The following is a 16,881-nucleotide window of genomic DNA, read 5'->3' on the forward strand; positions in this document are numbered from 1 at the left end:
GAAGATGGAGTTCAATCCAGAGAAGTGTGAGGTGGTACAACTTGGAAGGACCAAACTCCAAGGCGGAGTACGAAGTTAATGGCAGGATTCTGGTGGTGTGGAGGAGCAGAGGGATCTGGGGGTTCATATCCACAGATCCCTGAAAGTTGCCATCATAGGTGGATAGGGTAGTTAAGAAAAGCTTATGGGATGTTAGCATTCATAAGTCGTGGGATCGAGTTTAAGAGACGCGAGGTGATGATGCAGCTCTACAGAACTCTGGTTAGACCACCCTTGGAGTACTGTGGTCCAGTTCTGGTCGCCTCATTGTAAGAAGGATGTGGAAGTGTTGGACAGGGTGCAGAGGAGATTTACCAGGATGCTGCCTGGTTTGGAGAGTATGGATTATGAGGAGAGGACTAAGGGAGCTAGAGCTTTACTCTTTGGAGAGGAGGAGGATGAGAGGGAGACATGATAGAGGTATACAAAATATTAAGAGGAATAGATAGAGTAGACAGCCAGTGCCTCTTTCACCAGGGCACCATGCTCAATACAAGAGGGCATGGCTTTAAAGAAATGGGTGGGAAGTTCAAGGGAAATGTCAGAGGGAGGTTTTTTTTACCCAGAGTGGTGGTTGATGCATGAATGCGCTGCCTTGGGTGGTGGTGGAGGGAGGTACATTGGTCAAATTCAAGAGATTGTTAGATAAGCATATGGAGGAATTTAAAATAGAGGGATATGTGGAGGAAGGGGGTTAGATAGTCTTAGGTGAGGTTCAAAGGTCGGCACAACATTGTGGGCTGAAGGGCCTGTAATGTGCTGTACTGTTCTATGATTCGATGATTAACTCTAGATGTTTCATGCTGCTAAGTTGTAATTTGTAGCAAAACCCAGTTTCCCCATTGTTTTATGTCTCTACTGTTACAGTTTCTTTTGCACCGTATGTCTGGATTTTCTGCCAAAACCACTTGTATGACACTTAGAAAAAGTCCTCTGAAACACCATCTATTTTTTATGCTCCTATTATTAGTCAGTCACTTCAAAAAAAAAAATTATTTAACCTATCTCAGAAGACTGTTCTGGGTTAATGCACATTTTCTAATCTTTCTACTTTGTCTGGAATTAGGATCTATAGGAGTTTTATTGAATGCAGTGCAGATGAGATGGTTTATATATAGACTTTGATGAAGCATTTGATAAAGTCCAACAAAACAGATAATAACAGAAATACCGGAAATGCTGAACTGCAGTCATTATGGTTCTGCTAATAGGTCATCGACTTGAAAACGTTAACTCTTATTTCTGTTTCCCACATTTGCTGCCTGCTGTGCTGAGTATTTCCAATATTTTCTATTCTTTTAGATTTCCAGCATCTGCAATACTTTCAGATTATAATGTAATTACAGCATAAGAATTAGAAGCAGGAGCCTGTTTCACAATTCATTGAGCACGTGATTGATCTTCTATCTCAGCTACATTTTCCAACACTAACCCTGTATCTCTTGATTCACTTTAATATCCAGAAACCTTTGATTTGAATGAACTCAGTGACTGAGTCTCCACAATCCTCTTGGGTATAGAATTCCAGAGATTCACCATGCTCTGGCTGGAGAAATTCCTCCTCATTTTAGACCTAAACAGCCTGCCACTTATTCTGTAACTCCTAATTCCCGACCTCTCAGCCAGAGCAACATCCTCTCCCCATCCACGCTATTGAGCCTTGTAAGAATCTTGTAATGGGATCAACTCTCATTGTTTTAAACTCCAGAAAAATACAGGTTTAATATACTCGTCTTCTCATACAGGCAAGCACCTCTACTCAAATTCTCTAGTAAACAAAGAGCAGCAGTTTGTTTGCCTTCGTCATTGCACGCCTGCACCTGCAAGTTGGCATTCAGTGAATTGCGTGCAAGGGCACCCACATCCCATGGAATGTAATTAATCTCCCAATTTGTCACCATTTTAAAAAGTGCTCTGCTCTTCTATTGTGTGCTCTGAAGTGGTTGACCTTGCAATTTACCATGTTATTCCATCTGCTGTGACTACACCCACTCACTTAGCTTGCCCATATCCTCTTTAAGCCTCTTTACATCCTCCTCTCTATTCACAATTCTACCCAGTTTTGTATTGTGTTATAATAGACTTATTGGTAAAACTAAACTCGTGGGATCAACAGGGCAGTGACAAAGTGAAATTGATTATAAAACAAAATAGACAGAGTAAATGATTGTTTTGCAAAATAGAGAATGCATACATTGGTGTTACCTTATCTTGATTGAGATTAACCGGAAGATCTTTTTATGTAATAAAGCCCAATAATACATCATTTCTTGTACTTGTTCACTGACTCTGGGTGATTTTCTGTTGCTGACCCTTAAAGCCCTACTGCTCCACCTCAGTGCTTGTATCCTTGCCTTTTATGGATCCGAAACAGGTGGCCTTAATAGAGAGTAGTTAAGAGTATTATGAGCGCATAAAATCGGACACGGTAAGATCTGAAAATGGTAGACTTTGTAAATTGGTATCGGTCTTTAGACAATGAGAATAAAGTACTAAAAATGACGAGAGAAAATAAATATTGGAGAAATAAGGGACACCAGACAGTGCAAGATATGTAAAATGTGTGATTGCACAGGTGAAGAGAAACTATACCTCCAGACGTAGGGATTGAGGAGGCCGACTTTTCCCAGTTGACAGGCAGAAGCCGATATTTACTGAGTCGATAAGAGCTGGATTGACAGTATTTGACAAAGTTATGTAGAGTAGGAGAGTAAACTAGCAAATAATATAACAAATAGATTGTAAGAGCTTTTACAGGTCTATAAAAGGAAGAGTGTCATTTAAGTAAATGTAGCTTGCTTGGAGGACAAGTCTGGGAATTAATAATGGAAGTAGAGAAATGGCAGTGATTCTAAATATTTTTGATAGATATTCTGGGTAGGAAACCTTAAAAACCTCCCAATAGTAATAATAATTGGGCTATAGAGAGGGAGGAACTTAAATCTAAGATAAAATATACTAAGCAAAACTTATGGGGCTAAAGTCAACAAGTTAGCCTACATCCTAGAGTCATAAAAGAAGTGACTGCAGAGATAGTTGTAATCTACTAAAATCTGGTATATTTTCACATTGGTTCCAGAGAACTGGAAAAACCTGCAAATGTAACACCTCTATTCAAGAAAGAACAGAGAGACTGAAAGTGGGAAACAAATAGGCCAGTTAGCTTAATGAGAAATTAAGCACAGATTAAGAGGGTTCTTTTTTTCTCAGAGGTCATGGCTCTTTGGCATTGTCTGCCCCAGAGAGTTGTAGAAGCAGAGTCATTAAATATATTTAAAGTCGAGATACATACTAGAATGTAGTTACAAACTAGTTACTACATTCAGAATAATGTAACATAGCACGTTAAGATATTTCTAATTAGGTTCCAGATAAATGTTTTTTTTCCATTTTGTCCTGAGTTGCCTACTTGTTACTTTGTTACTTGCAATCTCTTAATACCTGCTGATGAGCACTTATTCAGTATTGACTTATTTCATGACTTCTTTTATGACTTGACTTTTTAACCTTGGTGTTTATGAATTGTGGTTTAGGGCAAAAGTATAAACTACTTTACTTAGATCTAAATGTTGCTATTTAAAATACATCCATGGCCACACTCTTCATAATGGTGAAAAGCGCAATGCTATTTATTACAGCTTAACTACCGAACAGTCCTTTTTTTGATGTTTCTATGTAATATGATGTTCTAGGAGAAGCCAGTGGACAATGCAAATTCACTACTGAATTTTGAAAGGCTAAGTTGGATGAAGGAAAGGAACCAGTTGCAGAATGCCTTAAAAGAGGCTGAATCAGAACTGGCCAGGGTGATGGCAGAGATTGAAAATAGACCTCTGCGACACGACCTTGTTGACCACTCAAGCATGAAGGTTAGTATCAAGGAGATTTGACTCGACACCTCTGTAATATAGTGCAACCTCAATTATAAAGTGCCTTCAAGTATATAGTGTGTATTATCATGTCCTCCAAGACAAAAAGACAGGTAAGTGTTATTTGTGTTCATAATGTGGGTGTTAAGTTTGTCCCCCAACATCTGTGTTATATTGAGGTTGTGCTGTACTTAAGTATGTTTGCATTTTAGACAAATTCTAAAACATACAAAGGTTCCCAATTGGTTTGAGAAATTTGAGCTATTGGTTTCTTTGCATGAAAATATTGCTCCTTTCCCAGTGTTGGCCAGAAAGGGTTCTAAGATTATGATATGGGGTTATTCTGACTGGAGGTTTGTGACCAATGGTGTTCCCCAATGATCAATGCTGGGACACCTGTTGTTTGTAATATACTTAAATTACTTGAATGAAAACGTAGTTGGTCTGATTAGTAGGTTTGTAGACGACACAAAAATTTGTGAAATTGCATATAGGGAGGAAGATTGTCAAAGAATACAGCAGGATATGGATCGGTCAGAAATATGGATAGAAGAATTGCAGATGGAGTTTAATCTGGACAAGTGTGAGGTGGTGCATTTTGGGAGTTCAGATGAAAGAGGAAAGTATACAGTAAATGGCAAGACCCTGAGGAGCATTGATGTACAGAGGGATCTTGGGGTGCACCGGGTAGCTTCCAGGGAGCCACACATGTGGCATCGGTGCTTTTCTTTTATATATATATATATATATATATATATATATATATATATAAAAAAAGGTAACTCTAATGAATGATCTATACAAGAATGTAAAGGTTTGCACTGTTTTGTAATTGTATATAGTTTGTCTTTTATTATGAATAAAGTTTATTTTGAATTAAAAAAAAATCTTGGGGTGCAAGTCCATTGCTCTCTGAGAGTGGCAACATAAGTGGACAGGTTAGTAAAGAAGGAGTACAGCATGCTTGCCTTCATCAGTCGGGGTGCTGAGTTTAAAAGTTGGCAAGCCATGTTGTAGCTGTATAAAGCTTTGGTTTGGCCACATTTGGGGTAATGTATGCAGTTCTGATTGCTGCATTACAGGAAGGATACAGAGGCTTGGGAAAGGGTGAAGAAGAGGTTTACCAGGATGCTGCCTGAATTGGAGGGTATTATCTATAAGGAGAGGTTGGACAAACTGAGACTGTTTTTTGCTGTAACGTCAGAGCCTAAAGGGTGACCTGATAGAAGTTTATAAAATTATGAGAGGCACAGGGTTGTTTTCCCAGGGCAGAAATGTCAAATACTAAAGGGCATTGGTTTAAGGTGAAAGGGGGAAAGTTTAAAGGAGATCTACAAGACAATTTTTTTTTACACAGAGGGGTGGTAAGTAGCTGGAAGTGGTAGAAGCAGATACGATAGCAACATTTAAGAAGCACTTACAGATACATGAACAGATGGGATGGAGGGATATGGACCTTGTGCAGACAGATGGGATTAGTTCTGAGTGGCATCATGGTTGGTGCAGACATGGTGGGCCAAGGGGCCTGTTCCTGTGCTGTACTGTTCTGTGGTCTTTGTAACCTATGGACCAAGTTGTCAAAGCTACATTCAACACTTACTACCTGCAGCACAGAATTAGACACATCATTTCAGGTTGATCAGCAATAACAAACCAACCATTTGGGAAATTTGGAAGAAATGCAGTAACAAGGCAGCTTCTTGGGATAACATAAACTGTGCAACAATGAATGAAGTACGGAGGAAATTACGATTAGACCACAACTCCCATGGGTTAACAAACCTGCTGAATCTGTGTCAAGTTGGGGAATGAAGCTTGGATCTGATGAAGTAGACCAGGATGTCGTTGAAGAGTGACTGGAATTGTGAGATGGAGAGCTCACTAATGAGGATCTGTTCAAACTGAGGAACAGAGATCGCAGTAAGAGCAAGAAGTCATCAACACTGCACCACGTTACCAAAGCAACTCACCACACAGCAGCTTTCCATTATGTCACATGGAAAAAAAGCAGGAATCCTGACATAGAGAGCAGCATTAGATGTGGCTATGGGATAGAAGAGAGGTGACAAGGGGTGGGCTGGGCAGAGGGAAAGAGAGAGCATGCACTGGGAGTGGGGTGGAGTAGGATAGAGAGACACCTTCTATGTTTCACATGATGAATACCCTCAAAGGGCAGAAAGTACAAATGATATTTGATTATTTTAAGTACCTTGTAATGATGTATTTTAAGCATGTCAGGTTTTATTGATTGAGATTGCTGAGCTTTGGAACACAGTGTTTTCACATTGAAATTGATAGGATTTTTATATTTATGAATGTTTCACAAAATATTTTTCCATAATGTAAATTGAGGGAGATCTGTTGTGTTCCTTAAATCATGATGTTACTGGATGATTCTTCGCTCTTGACCTATAGACATAAAACGTAAAGTGTTCTTTCTTTGTATGCAGATGCAGCGACTTTATGGCAAGTACCTCCGAGCTGAAAGCTTCAGGGAAAGCCTTGGTGTACCAGAAGAAGTACCTGTTGCTACTTTTAGGGGGATTCCAGGAATGTGAGCAGGCGACCCTATGTTTAATTGCACGAATGGGAGTGTACCCTTCTCCCACAGACCTCCACATGCCCAACCGGCATTCCCGTCCAATAACAAAATTCCGCTCCACCGTTAGAGTGGTCATTGCAATTTCCAGGTATGAATTCTCTTTAAAAATTAATGGTAAAACTGTTTTACCTAGGCAAAAAAGCATTTGCTTTAAAATATAATCTTTTTCCCACAAGTGGCTATTCAGAGTTCTTCTCTGTTAAGACTTCTGCTTGGTGCCCTCTGGTTCTATATTGGACAAACTGTTTAGTCCATTTCTCTTCCAGAATGCCTGCTAGTTGGCATCATGAGTAGTTTTTATGTCCTCAGGAAACAAGAACTCTGGGCTCTAAATAGAGTTGTACAGCATGGAAACAGCCCACCATGTCCACACCAAACTGGGCACCCATCCATATTAGTCCCATCTTCCAGCACTTGGCCCAAAGCCTTCAATGCCTGGGTAATTCAAGTGCTTGTCTAGGTAGTTTTTAAATGCTGTCAGCGACTCTGCTTCCACTACTTTCTCTGGCAGTAAACTCCAGGTACTCACCACTTCGGCTGAAAAGGTCTCTCTCAGATCCCCTCTAAATCTCTTACCATTTCCCTAAATCTATGCCTCTAGTTTTATTAATGTCTGAAAAGGGTAAAAGTTTCCTGCAGTCTGTAATTGAACTGAGCATGGAACTGTTCAAAGTTTCATTTATTTGGCATCAGCTTAGTAATAAAATCATAACTGCCATTGTTGCAAGTCTGTTGCTATGAAAAAATAGATTACTAAGGAAGATTAAGTTTGAAATTAAAACTTTGTTGCTAGCCCTGAAGTGGGCGCTGTGTAGATTACTCAGTCGGCATACAGAGTGTTTGATTTTTATATGTGAGATTTGTTCCAGTTTTCTTCATGTTGTCAATGTTCCACTCTGTAACCTTTCAGGCTGAAATTCCTGGTGAAAAAATGGCAGAAAGCCACAAGGAAAGGTCTGTACCCGGCACCTGCAGCAAACAGTATTGGAGGTGGTCAAGGTACGACTAGAAATAGTTATTTTCATTTCTCTTAACTTGTACCTGTGAAGATAAAATAATACCTGAGTAATTTTAACACATATTTGTATGAGATATCCTGTAGCCAACTTTAGTTGTATTGACAAGATTTATATCAGGAAGTGTGAAAGCATTTGAAGTTTCATCTTAGAATAATATAAATGATTAAGAACATAAGTTACAGGATGCTCAATAAACCCAGTTCAGTCTATACATCCCTCATATGTACATATCTGCAGAGTAAAAGTTTTGAAATCCACCTCAATCTAAAGATAACTAAAATTATTAATTTTTGTTCTCACAGTTGTAGCAGTTTGGATAACACTATTTTAGAACATAGAACGGTACAGCACAGGAATAGGCCCTTCAGCCCACAATGTGTCAAACTAATTAAACTAGTAATTAAGTGCCTAACTAAACTAATCCCTTCCTCCACTCTCTGCACATTTATGTGCCTATCTAATAGCCTCTTAAATGCCTCTATCATATTCCCTCCACTACAACCCTGGTAGTGTATTTCAGGTACTCACCACTCTGTGTTTTTTTAAAAAAAAACTTGCCCCGCACATCTCCTTTTGAATTTACCCCCTCCCACCTTAAATGCATGCCCTCTGGTATTAGACGCTTCTGCTCTGGGGAAAAAAAAGATACCAGCTGTCTGTATGCTTTTCATAAACTTATGAACTTCTATCAGGTCTCCCCTCAGTCTCCACCACTCCAGAGAAAACAACCCAAGTTTATCTAACCTCTCCATATAGCACCTGCCCTCTAATCCAATTTTGTTTAAGGTTTCTTTGCTAGGAGTAAATCAGTTACTTTCTCTCACCAAGGGTAAGCCTAAGCACCGTGAGCAAGCTGGTGGGTTTTACAGCAGTTGAAATAAACAGCCCTGAGGCCTTTCATTACTCAATGTGGATCATAGAGGAATGCAAGGTCTGTTTGGAGAATTCAATGTCCATGCCGTCAGGTTGTAGACTATCCAGGCGGAATATGAGGTGCTGTTCCTGAAAACAGAAAATGCTGTTAAAACTCAGCAGGCTAGGCAGCATCTGTGGAAAGAGAAAACATTAATGTTTCAGGTTGAAGACTCTGCATCAGAACTGAGAAGGAGAGAAAGCAAGCCGATCTAAGTAACAGAGAAGCTAGGGGAGGGCAGTGGGTGGAAAAACGAGAATGTATGAAATGGGTTCAAATGATGCAGCCATTGAACAGACAGCTAAATGGAGACACAAGCAGCTACTGGAATCTGGAGCAAAAAAACGAGCTTGCTGGAGGAACTCAGTGGATCAGACAACATCTGTGGAGGGACATGGACAGTTGACGTTTCAGGTCAAGACCCTTCATTTTTCTGTCTCCCACTGCATCTGTTCTCAAAATGAGGCCGTCCACTCCAGGACATCCTCATGAAATGGGGCATCCCCCCCCCCCCCACTGTGCTTGATGGAGCCCTCACCCACATCTCCCTCATTTCCCGCACTCCACTCTCACCCCACCTCCCCTCAGACACAGCGGTCCTTACCTTTCACCCCACCAGCCTCTGCATCCAGCATATCATTCTTCGACGTTCCTGCCGGCTACAACGTAATCGCACCATCAGCCAATCTTCCCTCCCAACCCCTTTCTGATTTCGGCAGGGACTACTCTTCACATTACTCCTGGTTCACTCATCCATCCCCACCTGTCCCTACACCTTCTCTCTCATCTCTATCCAGGGCCAAAATAGCTCTTCCAGGTGAGACAGAGAATCACGTGCAGCTCCTCCAAACTTGTCTATTGCATTCGGTGCTCTCGATGTAGCCTCCTCTACGTCAGTGCGACCAAGTACAGACTGGGTGACTGCTTTGCCAAGCACCAGTGCTCTGTCCACAGTGCTGTTGCTTGCCGTTTTAATTCTCCCGGCAACCCGTCCGTCCTCGGCCTCCACTGCCAGGGTGAGGCCAAATGCAAACTAGAGGAACAGCATCTCGTATTCTGCCTGGATAGTCTATAACCTGATGGCATGGACTTTGAATTCTCTAATTTCAGGTAACCTGCACCTGCTCCCATCTTCCTCTGTCCTTCTGATCGACCCAGGTCCTCTCTCACACACCCTTCTAAAAAGCAGTCCAAGTGAAGGGTCTCAACCCGAAATGTTGATTGCCCATTTCCCTCCACAGATGCTGCCTGACCTACTGAATTCCTCCAGCAGCTCATTTTATCTGTGAATAGACAGTTAAGCTTCCTTGTCTCTGTTTTGTGTTGCTAATGTATGAAGTCTGAGTGATGTGTAGTCTGACTACTGGGATATGCTGAGCAGGCTTGAAATATACAATGAAAGGGAAAAAAAAAGGCGGGGGGAGAAAGAGGGGAATTACGAACACAAATGGATAGCCCTGAATCAAATAGAAACAAAGGACAAGTTATCTGAAGTTAGAGAATTCAATGTTGAGTGCTGCGGGCTGTAACGTGCAGAGACGAAAATGAGGTTTGTGCCTTGAGCTTACATTGGGCTACAGACAGAGAGTGGGACTGGAATGGGGAATTAAGGTGGCAGGTAACCAGAAGCTCAGATCACTCCTGTGGAGTGAGCATGTGTGCATAGCAAAGCAATCACCCAATCTGCATTGGTTTCTCTAAAAGGAGGCCACATTGCAAACACCAAATGCAGCGCACCAGATCAGATGAAGTGCGTGAATCACTGCCTTGCCTGGAAAAACTGCATCCCTGGATAATGGGGAGGGAAGGGGTGAAAGGACAGGTATAGCACCTCCTACAGTTGCAAGGGAGAGTGCCATCCGGCAGGAAGTAGTAAGTGGGGATAGAAGAGCAGACTAGGGAGTTGTGAAGATCGCAATCCCTTTGATGTGCTGAAAGGCTAGGGGAGGGGAATATGTGTCTGGTGGTGGAATCTTAGAACATAGAAAAATTACAGCACAATTTAGGCCCTTCGGCCCACAAAGCTGTGCCGAACATGTTGGAGTCGGTGGAAATTGCAAAAAATTGACCTGTTGAATGCAGTGGCTGGTAGGGTGGAAAGTGAGAACCAGGGAAACTCTGTTCTTTTTTAACGTGTTTTTAATCTACCACTTTTTGTGTTGCCTCTCCCCTCTAATTACAGACTGTCCCCTGGGTTTGGGTGGTAATGTGCCTGGGTTGAACACAGGCACGGGCACATACACAAAATCAGCCAGCTCTTCCTCTGAACACTCCTCCTCCCTGCAAGAATTGAACTTGTTGGACTGGGAACTCAGCTTCCTTCAGCTCACACTCCATGACACTCAAGCAAGCAACAGGTTCATTGCAGAGTTCTCATTGTTCTGCTCCTGTCGCACCAAGTTGGGGCTGTGCTTGAGCTATCAGTCTGATTTTCACTGATAAATTTATCCAGACTTTTTATTAATTCAGACTGACAGGTAAAATAAAATCAGTGATGACAAATGCTACTAATAAACAAAAACTTTATGTATACAGCCTCTACTATACGTCTGTTGAAATTTGCAAGAGTCTTTGGTGACATACCAAATCTCCTCAAACTCCTATGAAGTAGAGTTGCTCGTGTGCCTTCTTTGTGATTGCATCAATGTGTTGGGCCCAGGATAGATCCTCTGAGATGTTGACGCCCAGGAACTTGAAGCTGCTCACCCTTTCCACTGCTGACCCCTCAATGAGGACTGGTGTGTGTTCTCCTGACTTCCCCTTCCTGAAGTCCACAGTCAGGAAGGTCTTGCTGACCTTGAGTGTGAGGTTGCTTTTGCAACACCACTCAACCAGCCGATCTATCTCACTCCTGTCCGCCTCCTCATCGCTGTCTGAAATTCTGCCATCAACCATAGTGTTGGCAAATTTATAGATGGCGCTTGAGCTGTGCCTAGCCACACAGTCATGAATGTAGAGAGAGTAGAGCAGTGGGCCAAGCACACATCCTTGAGGTGTGCCTGTGTTGACTGTCAGCAAGGAGAAGATGTTTATTACCAATCTGCACTGACTGGTCTCCCGATAAGGAAGTTGAGGATCCAGTTGCAGAGGGAGGTACAGAGCCGGCTGAATCTTGCTGGCAATGGCTGGTGGTTCTGGAGGGAAAAGCTCATGTTCAATTAGTTGAGCAAAGCAAGTCCTGGACTTGAAGACGTGCACTGAATCCAGGGTTTGCCCCATAAAAGATGGCCCCACATCTGCCACTGTTTTCCACCATGGGGTTCTACGTGAAGTCCAACAGCAGAGTCTACTTTTCCCATCGGATCTCATGCCACATCAGACCAGGAATACCCTGTTCATTTCATTGGGGATTCTAGGCTTGCAGATGAGGAAGCCAAGGGAAAGTAGTAAACTAAAGCAAAATAATTAAAAATAATGTTATAATTATTGCTCAGTGCTTTGTATTTTTAGTTTTAGCATTTAAATTGTTAATATGTACTTGTACGGGAAACAAAGCTCTGCTCCCAGCTTTGCCAGCTGTCAAAGCTTCTCAGAATTGTTCTAGGTTGGGCCTTCTGCCCAGTTGAATCGTAGGTGTAGATGACCCTCTACATTCAGCCCGGTTTGGCCATTAAGGACGTGGACTCAGTCCAACGAGATCTTGCCCAATGTGAGACTCTGACTGAAAAGCTCTAATATTTTCACACTTCTCCCTTGTCTAAAGAATCTCTGTGGCATTGTTGTTCTGAATAAAATGGTACCTGGCTTAAGATAACACAAGTTTTTGATATAAAAGGACTAAATAAATACTACGGACTGGATGCCTTCTCTCAATCCTTAGAACACAAATGTGACTGATACCATCCACAAACTCAAATAGCAGTGGAGGAAAACTTTTCATTGCTTTCAGCAAATGAAAGTGAACCATTTAGAACTTTGTTTTTATATTCTTTGAATAATGCATCCGACCCCAGTTTTCATCTTCTAGGATAACTAGTGAATTTTATCCTGTATCTCAAATTTTTGGGTAGTGATTTGTGAATTCTTTGAGATTGAATTTCCATTACCCAAATGGCTGCAACACAGGGACCACCAATATTGCTGCTTATGCTTCTGCACAAGTAAGCACACTTTAAGGGGCACAACGACCCACAATGGTTGATCCAGGTAAGGGAAAGCATTTGTCTTCTCAAGCAACATAAGTTGGTGACTCAGGATTTTCTATTTCTGTTTCCAGCTCCAGCCGTCAAAACTGAAGTTCTCCGCCAACAGCAGTCAATATTGACTCACATTACAAAACTCGCCACCAACCAGGGATAGTGTTTTCTGCTCGCAGACTTAATAATGCAAATCACCAATCACCAAAGTCTCCCTATAGACTGCAGATTAGGTGAGATGGAATATCGGACTGAATGTACCTCTTGAATGATCAAATCCATAGAAGCATTGTTCCCTGTAAACCTGAATCTAGGCACACAGTGGTCTTTTTCAGTGATAACCACATTAGTTCTTTGATTGCCATTCATGATCCATTGGATCCCAAATTAACCCCTGCTTGAAAGGATTTTGACTGGTCTAAGACCCTCTCAGAGCCACAGCTAACTAGATTAAGTCTTCCTTTCACAAGGTCTCTCAATGAATCATTTTGCTCCCGGTTCAGTGGTCCACTGAAGCCATATGTTAGTACAGTCGTACTGGAAGACAGTAGGCATCCCAGTGCTGCCAAGATTGTGCGCAGTGCAAAGCTGGGTCATCAAGTCATTCCTTTCTTTTAAATTATTTTTCAGGATAGTGTAATTAAAATAAATTGAGATGTGAAATGGCTTCATTTTGGTCTTTACCACTATTTCAGCATGTTTGTACTGTCTTTGTTTGCTTTTGGTGTTGTTGGAGAGGGGGAAATTTAGGTAATGCACGGATCAAATTAGGGAAAAGAAAGTATACACATAGTTGATTGAAATATTTGTAACTTCACATTAATTAAGAGAAGCAAAGAATGTGGCAAGGAATTCTTTTCAGTGGTCAAGTCAGGAGACAAATCTTCTCCTTGGCAATTGCCCAGATTGAACCAGGCTATACAAGTGTAAGGATCCCTGTAAATGGCAGCATTGGTAGAAAAAGTGGTGAAGTGGTGTACAGGATAATTGCTTACATTAGCTGGGGCATAGAATATAAAAGCAGGAAGGATATGGTACAACCTCATAAAACGTTGATTAAGCCACAACTGTACAATTCTGGTCGCATACTATGGAAACAATGTGATTACACTGCAGAGGGTGTGCAGCAGATTCACCAGGTTGTTGCCTTGGATGGAGTGTTTCAGTTATCAGGAGAGACTGGATAGGCTAGGGTCATTTTCCTTGGAGCAAAGGAGGCTTAATTGGGGACCTGATTGAGCTATTCAAAATAATGAGTGGCATAGATGGTCAATGTCTAAAAAGCCCAAGAGCATAGGTCATGCTAAGAAGTGAAAGATTTTGAGGGAATCTAAGGAGGAATATTTTCCCCCAGAGGTGGTTGGATTTTGGAACACACTGCCCTGAGGGTGTGGTGGAGGCAAGTACTCTCAAACATGTAAGAAGTATTTGAATCGTCATGGACCAAGTGCTGGTAAATAAGGACTAATGTAACTGGTTACTCGGATGGTTGGCACAGAGGTGATGGGCTGAAGGGTCTGTTTTTGTGCAGTATGACTTCGACTCTAATGTTGGTGTCATATTTGACCTTGAATTGAGTTTCTGTCCTGGTAATCTATTGCTTAGAAAAGTGTGTATGCTTCAGGGTTTAATGTGAACGGCGTGCCCTGCCCTTTGGAGCTGAATGAGTGTAATTGGAGTCTTGGTTCCAGTGATGTTGGCCTGGGAAAGATCAGTGACATTGGGTCCGCTATTCTGCCAATAGAATTGAGGGATTTTGAGCCTCTCCAGTGCCTGCTGCAGGTGGTCCATCTCTTGTCCACTGCTACCCAGTCGAGCCAGGAGTTTTGTGCTGATTCAGTGTCTTATTTTTGAAACATTTTTGCACTGTAAGTTAAATGTATGATGTGGTCACATTGTGTAGGGCGATAGTGACAACGGCCTTTTATTTGATAACACAGATCATATTTCTCACCTGGAGGAGGGCAGGACCAGTCAGGCCTTTCAAGCAATCAAGATCCAGAACGCTCGCTCACTTGAATATATTCAGAGGCTTGAGGCAATCCAGCAGCGACTTGGAGGTACGTAAACCTTTAACGGCCAAATGCCCTCCTTGGGCCATCCCTTTGGTTTGACAATGACTTGCTTCCACTCCACTTCTGTATGCTCTGAGGTGATTGACAATGCTGATGTGTGTTCAGCAGACTGCCACAGGTAGGACAGAAGGTGTTTGATGTGTGGTATGTGATGCCATTTACACTGGGTTTCTGTGTGCTCCTGAAACATGGACTCGACAGTCTTGGTGCCATCCTGAATGGTCCTCTATTTTGTTGGGCCAGGACTTCCCACAAGACACGGGGATGTTACATGTTTTTCAAACTGGCTGTGAGAACAACATTGAATCTTTTCCTCTGTTCTCCTGCCATGCTGCTCCCAGGATAGTGTTTGCGAGTATGTTGTCAGACACCCAACGGAGCCAACTGAGTGCAATGCCAGTCATGTTGGCCGAGTCTGTTTATCCCATCCGTGTATTTGGAGGATTTTGTTCAGACAGTGTTGGTGGTATCTCTCCTCTGGATATATTTCCTCCTTGTTGATTGGCTTTTCCCTTCTTTTGTGGTTACTGACTCTTTCCAATTCATAACTGACACTTGCAGATACGATAGTGGTACTCAAGAGGCTTTTAGATCAACACATGGGTATGGAGGGATATGGATCACGTGCATGCATAAGGGATTAGTTTAATAATGCTTGTCAGAGATATGGTGGGCCAGAGGGCCTGTTCCTGTTCTATGTTCTATAACTGAGTGACAGTTCTTCATGAGTGAGCCAAGGCATTGAGCGAATTCGAGATCTTTGCCTGCATGGTTTTTGTTGATGTGCAGTGGTTCGTTGAGAAACTCGATGATGGATTGTTGAGGCAGGAGATGGGAGAAACCTGTGGTTGATGTTGACTAGAAATGGGGAGTGCTGGGCAGCATGTTTCTCCTTATCATCTTCTGACTGGAGAACTTTGACTCTATTCCTCCTCTCATTGGCCTTCTCCATAAGGGTATTTGGCATCTATCAGTCAGTGTCCTCAAAGTTCACATTGAATTGTCACTGTAATCCTTCTCATATTGCTTTATCTGTTACTTTCATTTCTAGGGACATCTCCAGGAACATCCAGACGTAAAAGCAGCATGAAATAAGTGGATCCTGTATGAAGGCAAAACCACAAAACTGCTCCTTTATAACTTTAAGAAGTATGGTTAAAAATGTGTGTATCTATATTGATCCTTATTGTGATCAAGGGATAATTAAATGTATACAGCCACATCTGCACATTGTTCAAGCACAGGAGAATCTTGTAGTTAAAATAAGCAGATGAATCCTGCAGCATTCACTAATAAATAAGACATTTATGTCTCCTTATGTTGGAAAATTCACTATCCAATCAGGCTGGGTGAGTTTGTATTCACCATTGAATTGTGTGTAATCATTTGAATGTGTGGATTTATGCGTGTATGTGTGCTTGCTTTTCTAGAAGAATGGTAGTCAATTGTTTTAGGCCATTTATACCAGTGGTCTGTGTTCCATTGTGCATATCTCAGTGTAGGAAACAAGATTTTTTAAAAGGTTATTTTTGTAAATGTTGGCTTTTGTTCTTTGCATAAAAAAATAAAGTTTACATTGGTATTTGTGAAAATATGTTCTCTTGGATGTATTCAAGTATTTGTACATATGCAGTCATTCAGTAACGTGTAAACTCACTCTACCATGAAGTATTTTCTGTTCACTTGCCAGCCTTTTAGGATTCTCTGATTAAACATTAAAACTGTTCTTTATATATATATATATCCCATCTTCAGCCATGTGAGGAGTCAGCTGTGCCTCAGTGCGTAGCACATTGCTCTCTGATCTCTTGAGTGATCAGACCAAAATCCAACAGCCACTACCTTCCAAACCCTTATCTGATGCTTCTAATGACTGCTAGAATCTGTGGCTGTACTGCTTCCAGAATGCTAGAGTATTGATTGATCACTCCGAGCAAAATTAAGCTGCACACCCTACTTCCTCACTTTAAGTGGCTGCCCCCTGGTTCTTCTCTGCTACATTGCCTTAAACTGTCCATCCACAAATCCTTGTAAGCCATTCAATACATTGCATCACTGCCAGCAGTTTGCAGAGCAACCCCACCCAGTCCCATTCCTCCTATCCCTACTGTCAACAATTTTACCTCGCCCCGATGCAATTCTTTTTTGAAAGCTGATTATTCCAGATCATAACTCTGCATTTTAAAAAACAGATTTTGTTGTGCAGATCACAGTGAATCTGTTCTGGG

The 16,881-nt window shown here is 41.7% G+C and overlaps 1 protein-coding gene across 1 annotated transcript; it reads left to right on the forward strand.

Moving 5' to 3' along the window:
* The first annotated feature begins 4 nt into the window (after positions 1 to 4).
* LOC127568450 (A-kinase anchor protein 9-like) lies at positions 5 to 16,237 on the forward strand. The gene is given in 8 exon segments (XM_052012241.1): positions 5 to 67; positions 3,732 to 3,908; positions 6,359 to 6,403; positions 6,405 to 6,598; positions 7,421 to 7,509; positions 12,659 to 12,811; positions 14,519 to 14,638; positions 15,705 to 16,237. Coding segments are annotated over 6 exon segments (651 nt in total). The 3' UTR covers positions 12,742 to 12,811; positions 14,519 to 14,638; positions 15,705 to 16,237.
* Positions 16,238 to 16,881: the final 644 nt, after the last annotated feature.

This window comes from Pristis pectinata, chromosome 1 (assembly GCF_009764475.1).
Source record: "Pristis pectinata isolate sPriPec2 chromosome 1, sPriPec2.1.pri, whole genome shotgun sequence".
Taxonomy (NCBI): domain Eukaryota; kingdom Metazoa; phylum Chordata; class Chondrichthyes; order Rhinopristiformes; family Pristidae; genus Pristis; species Pristis pectinata.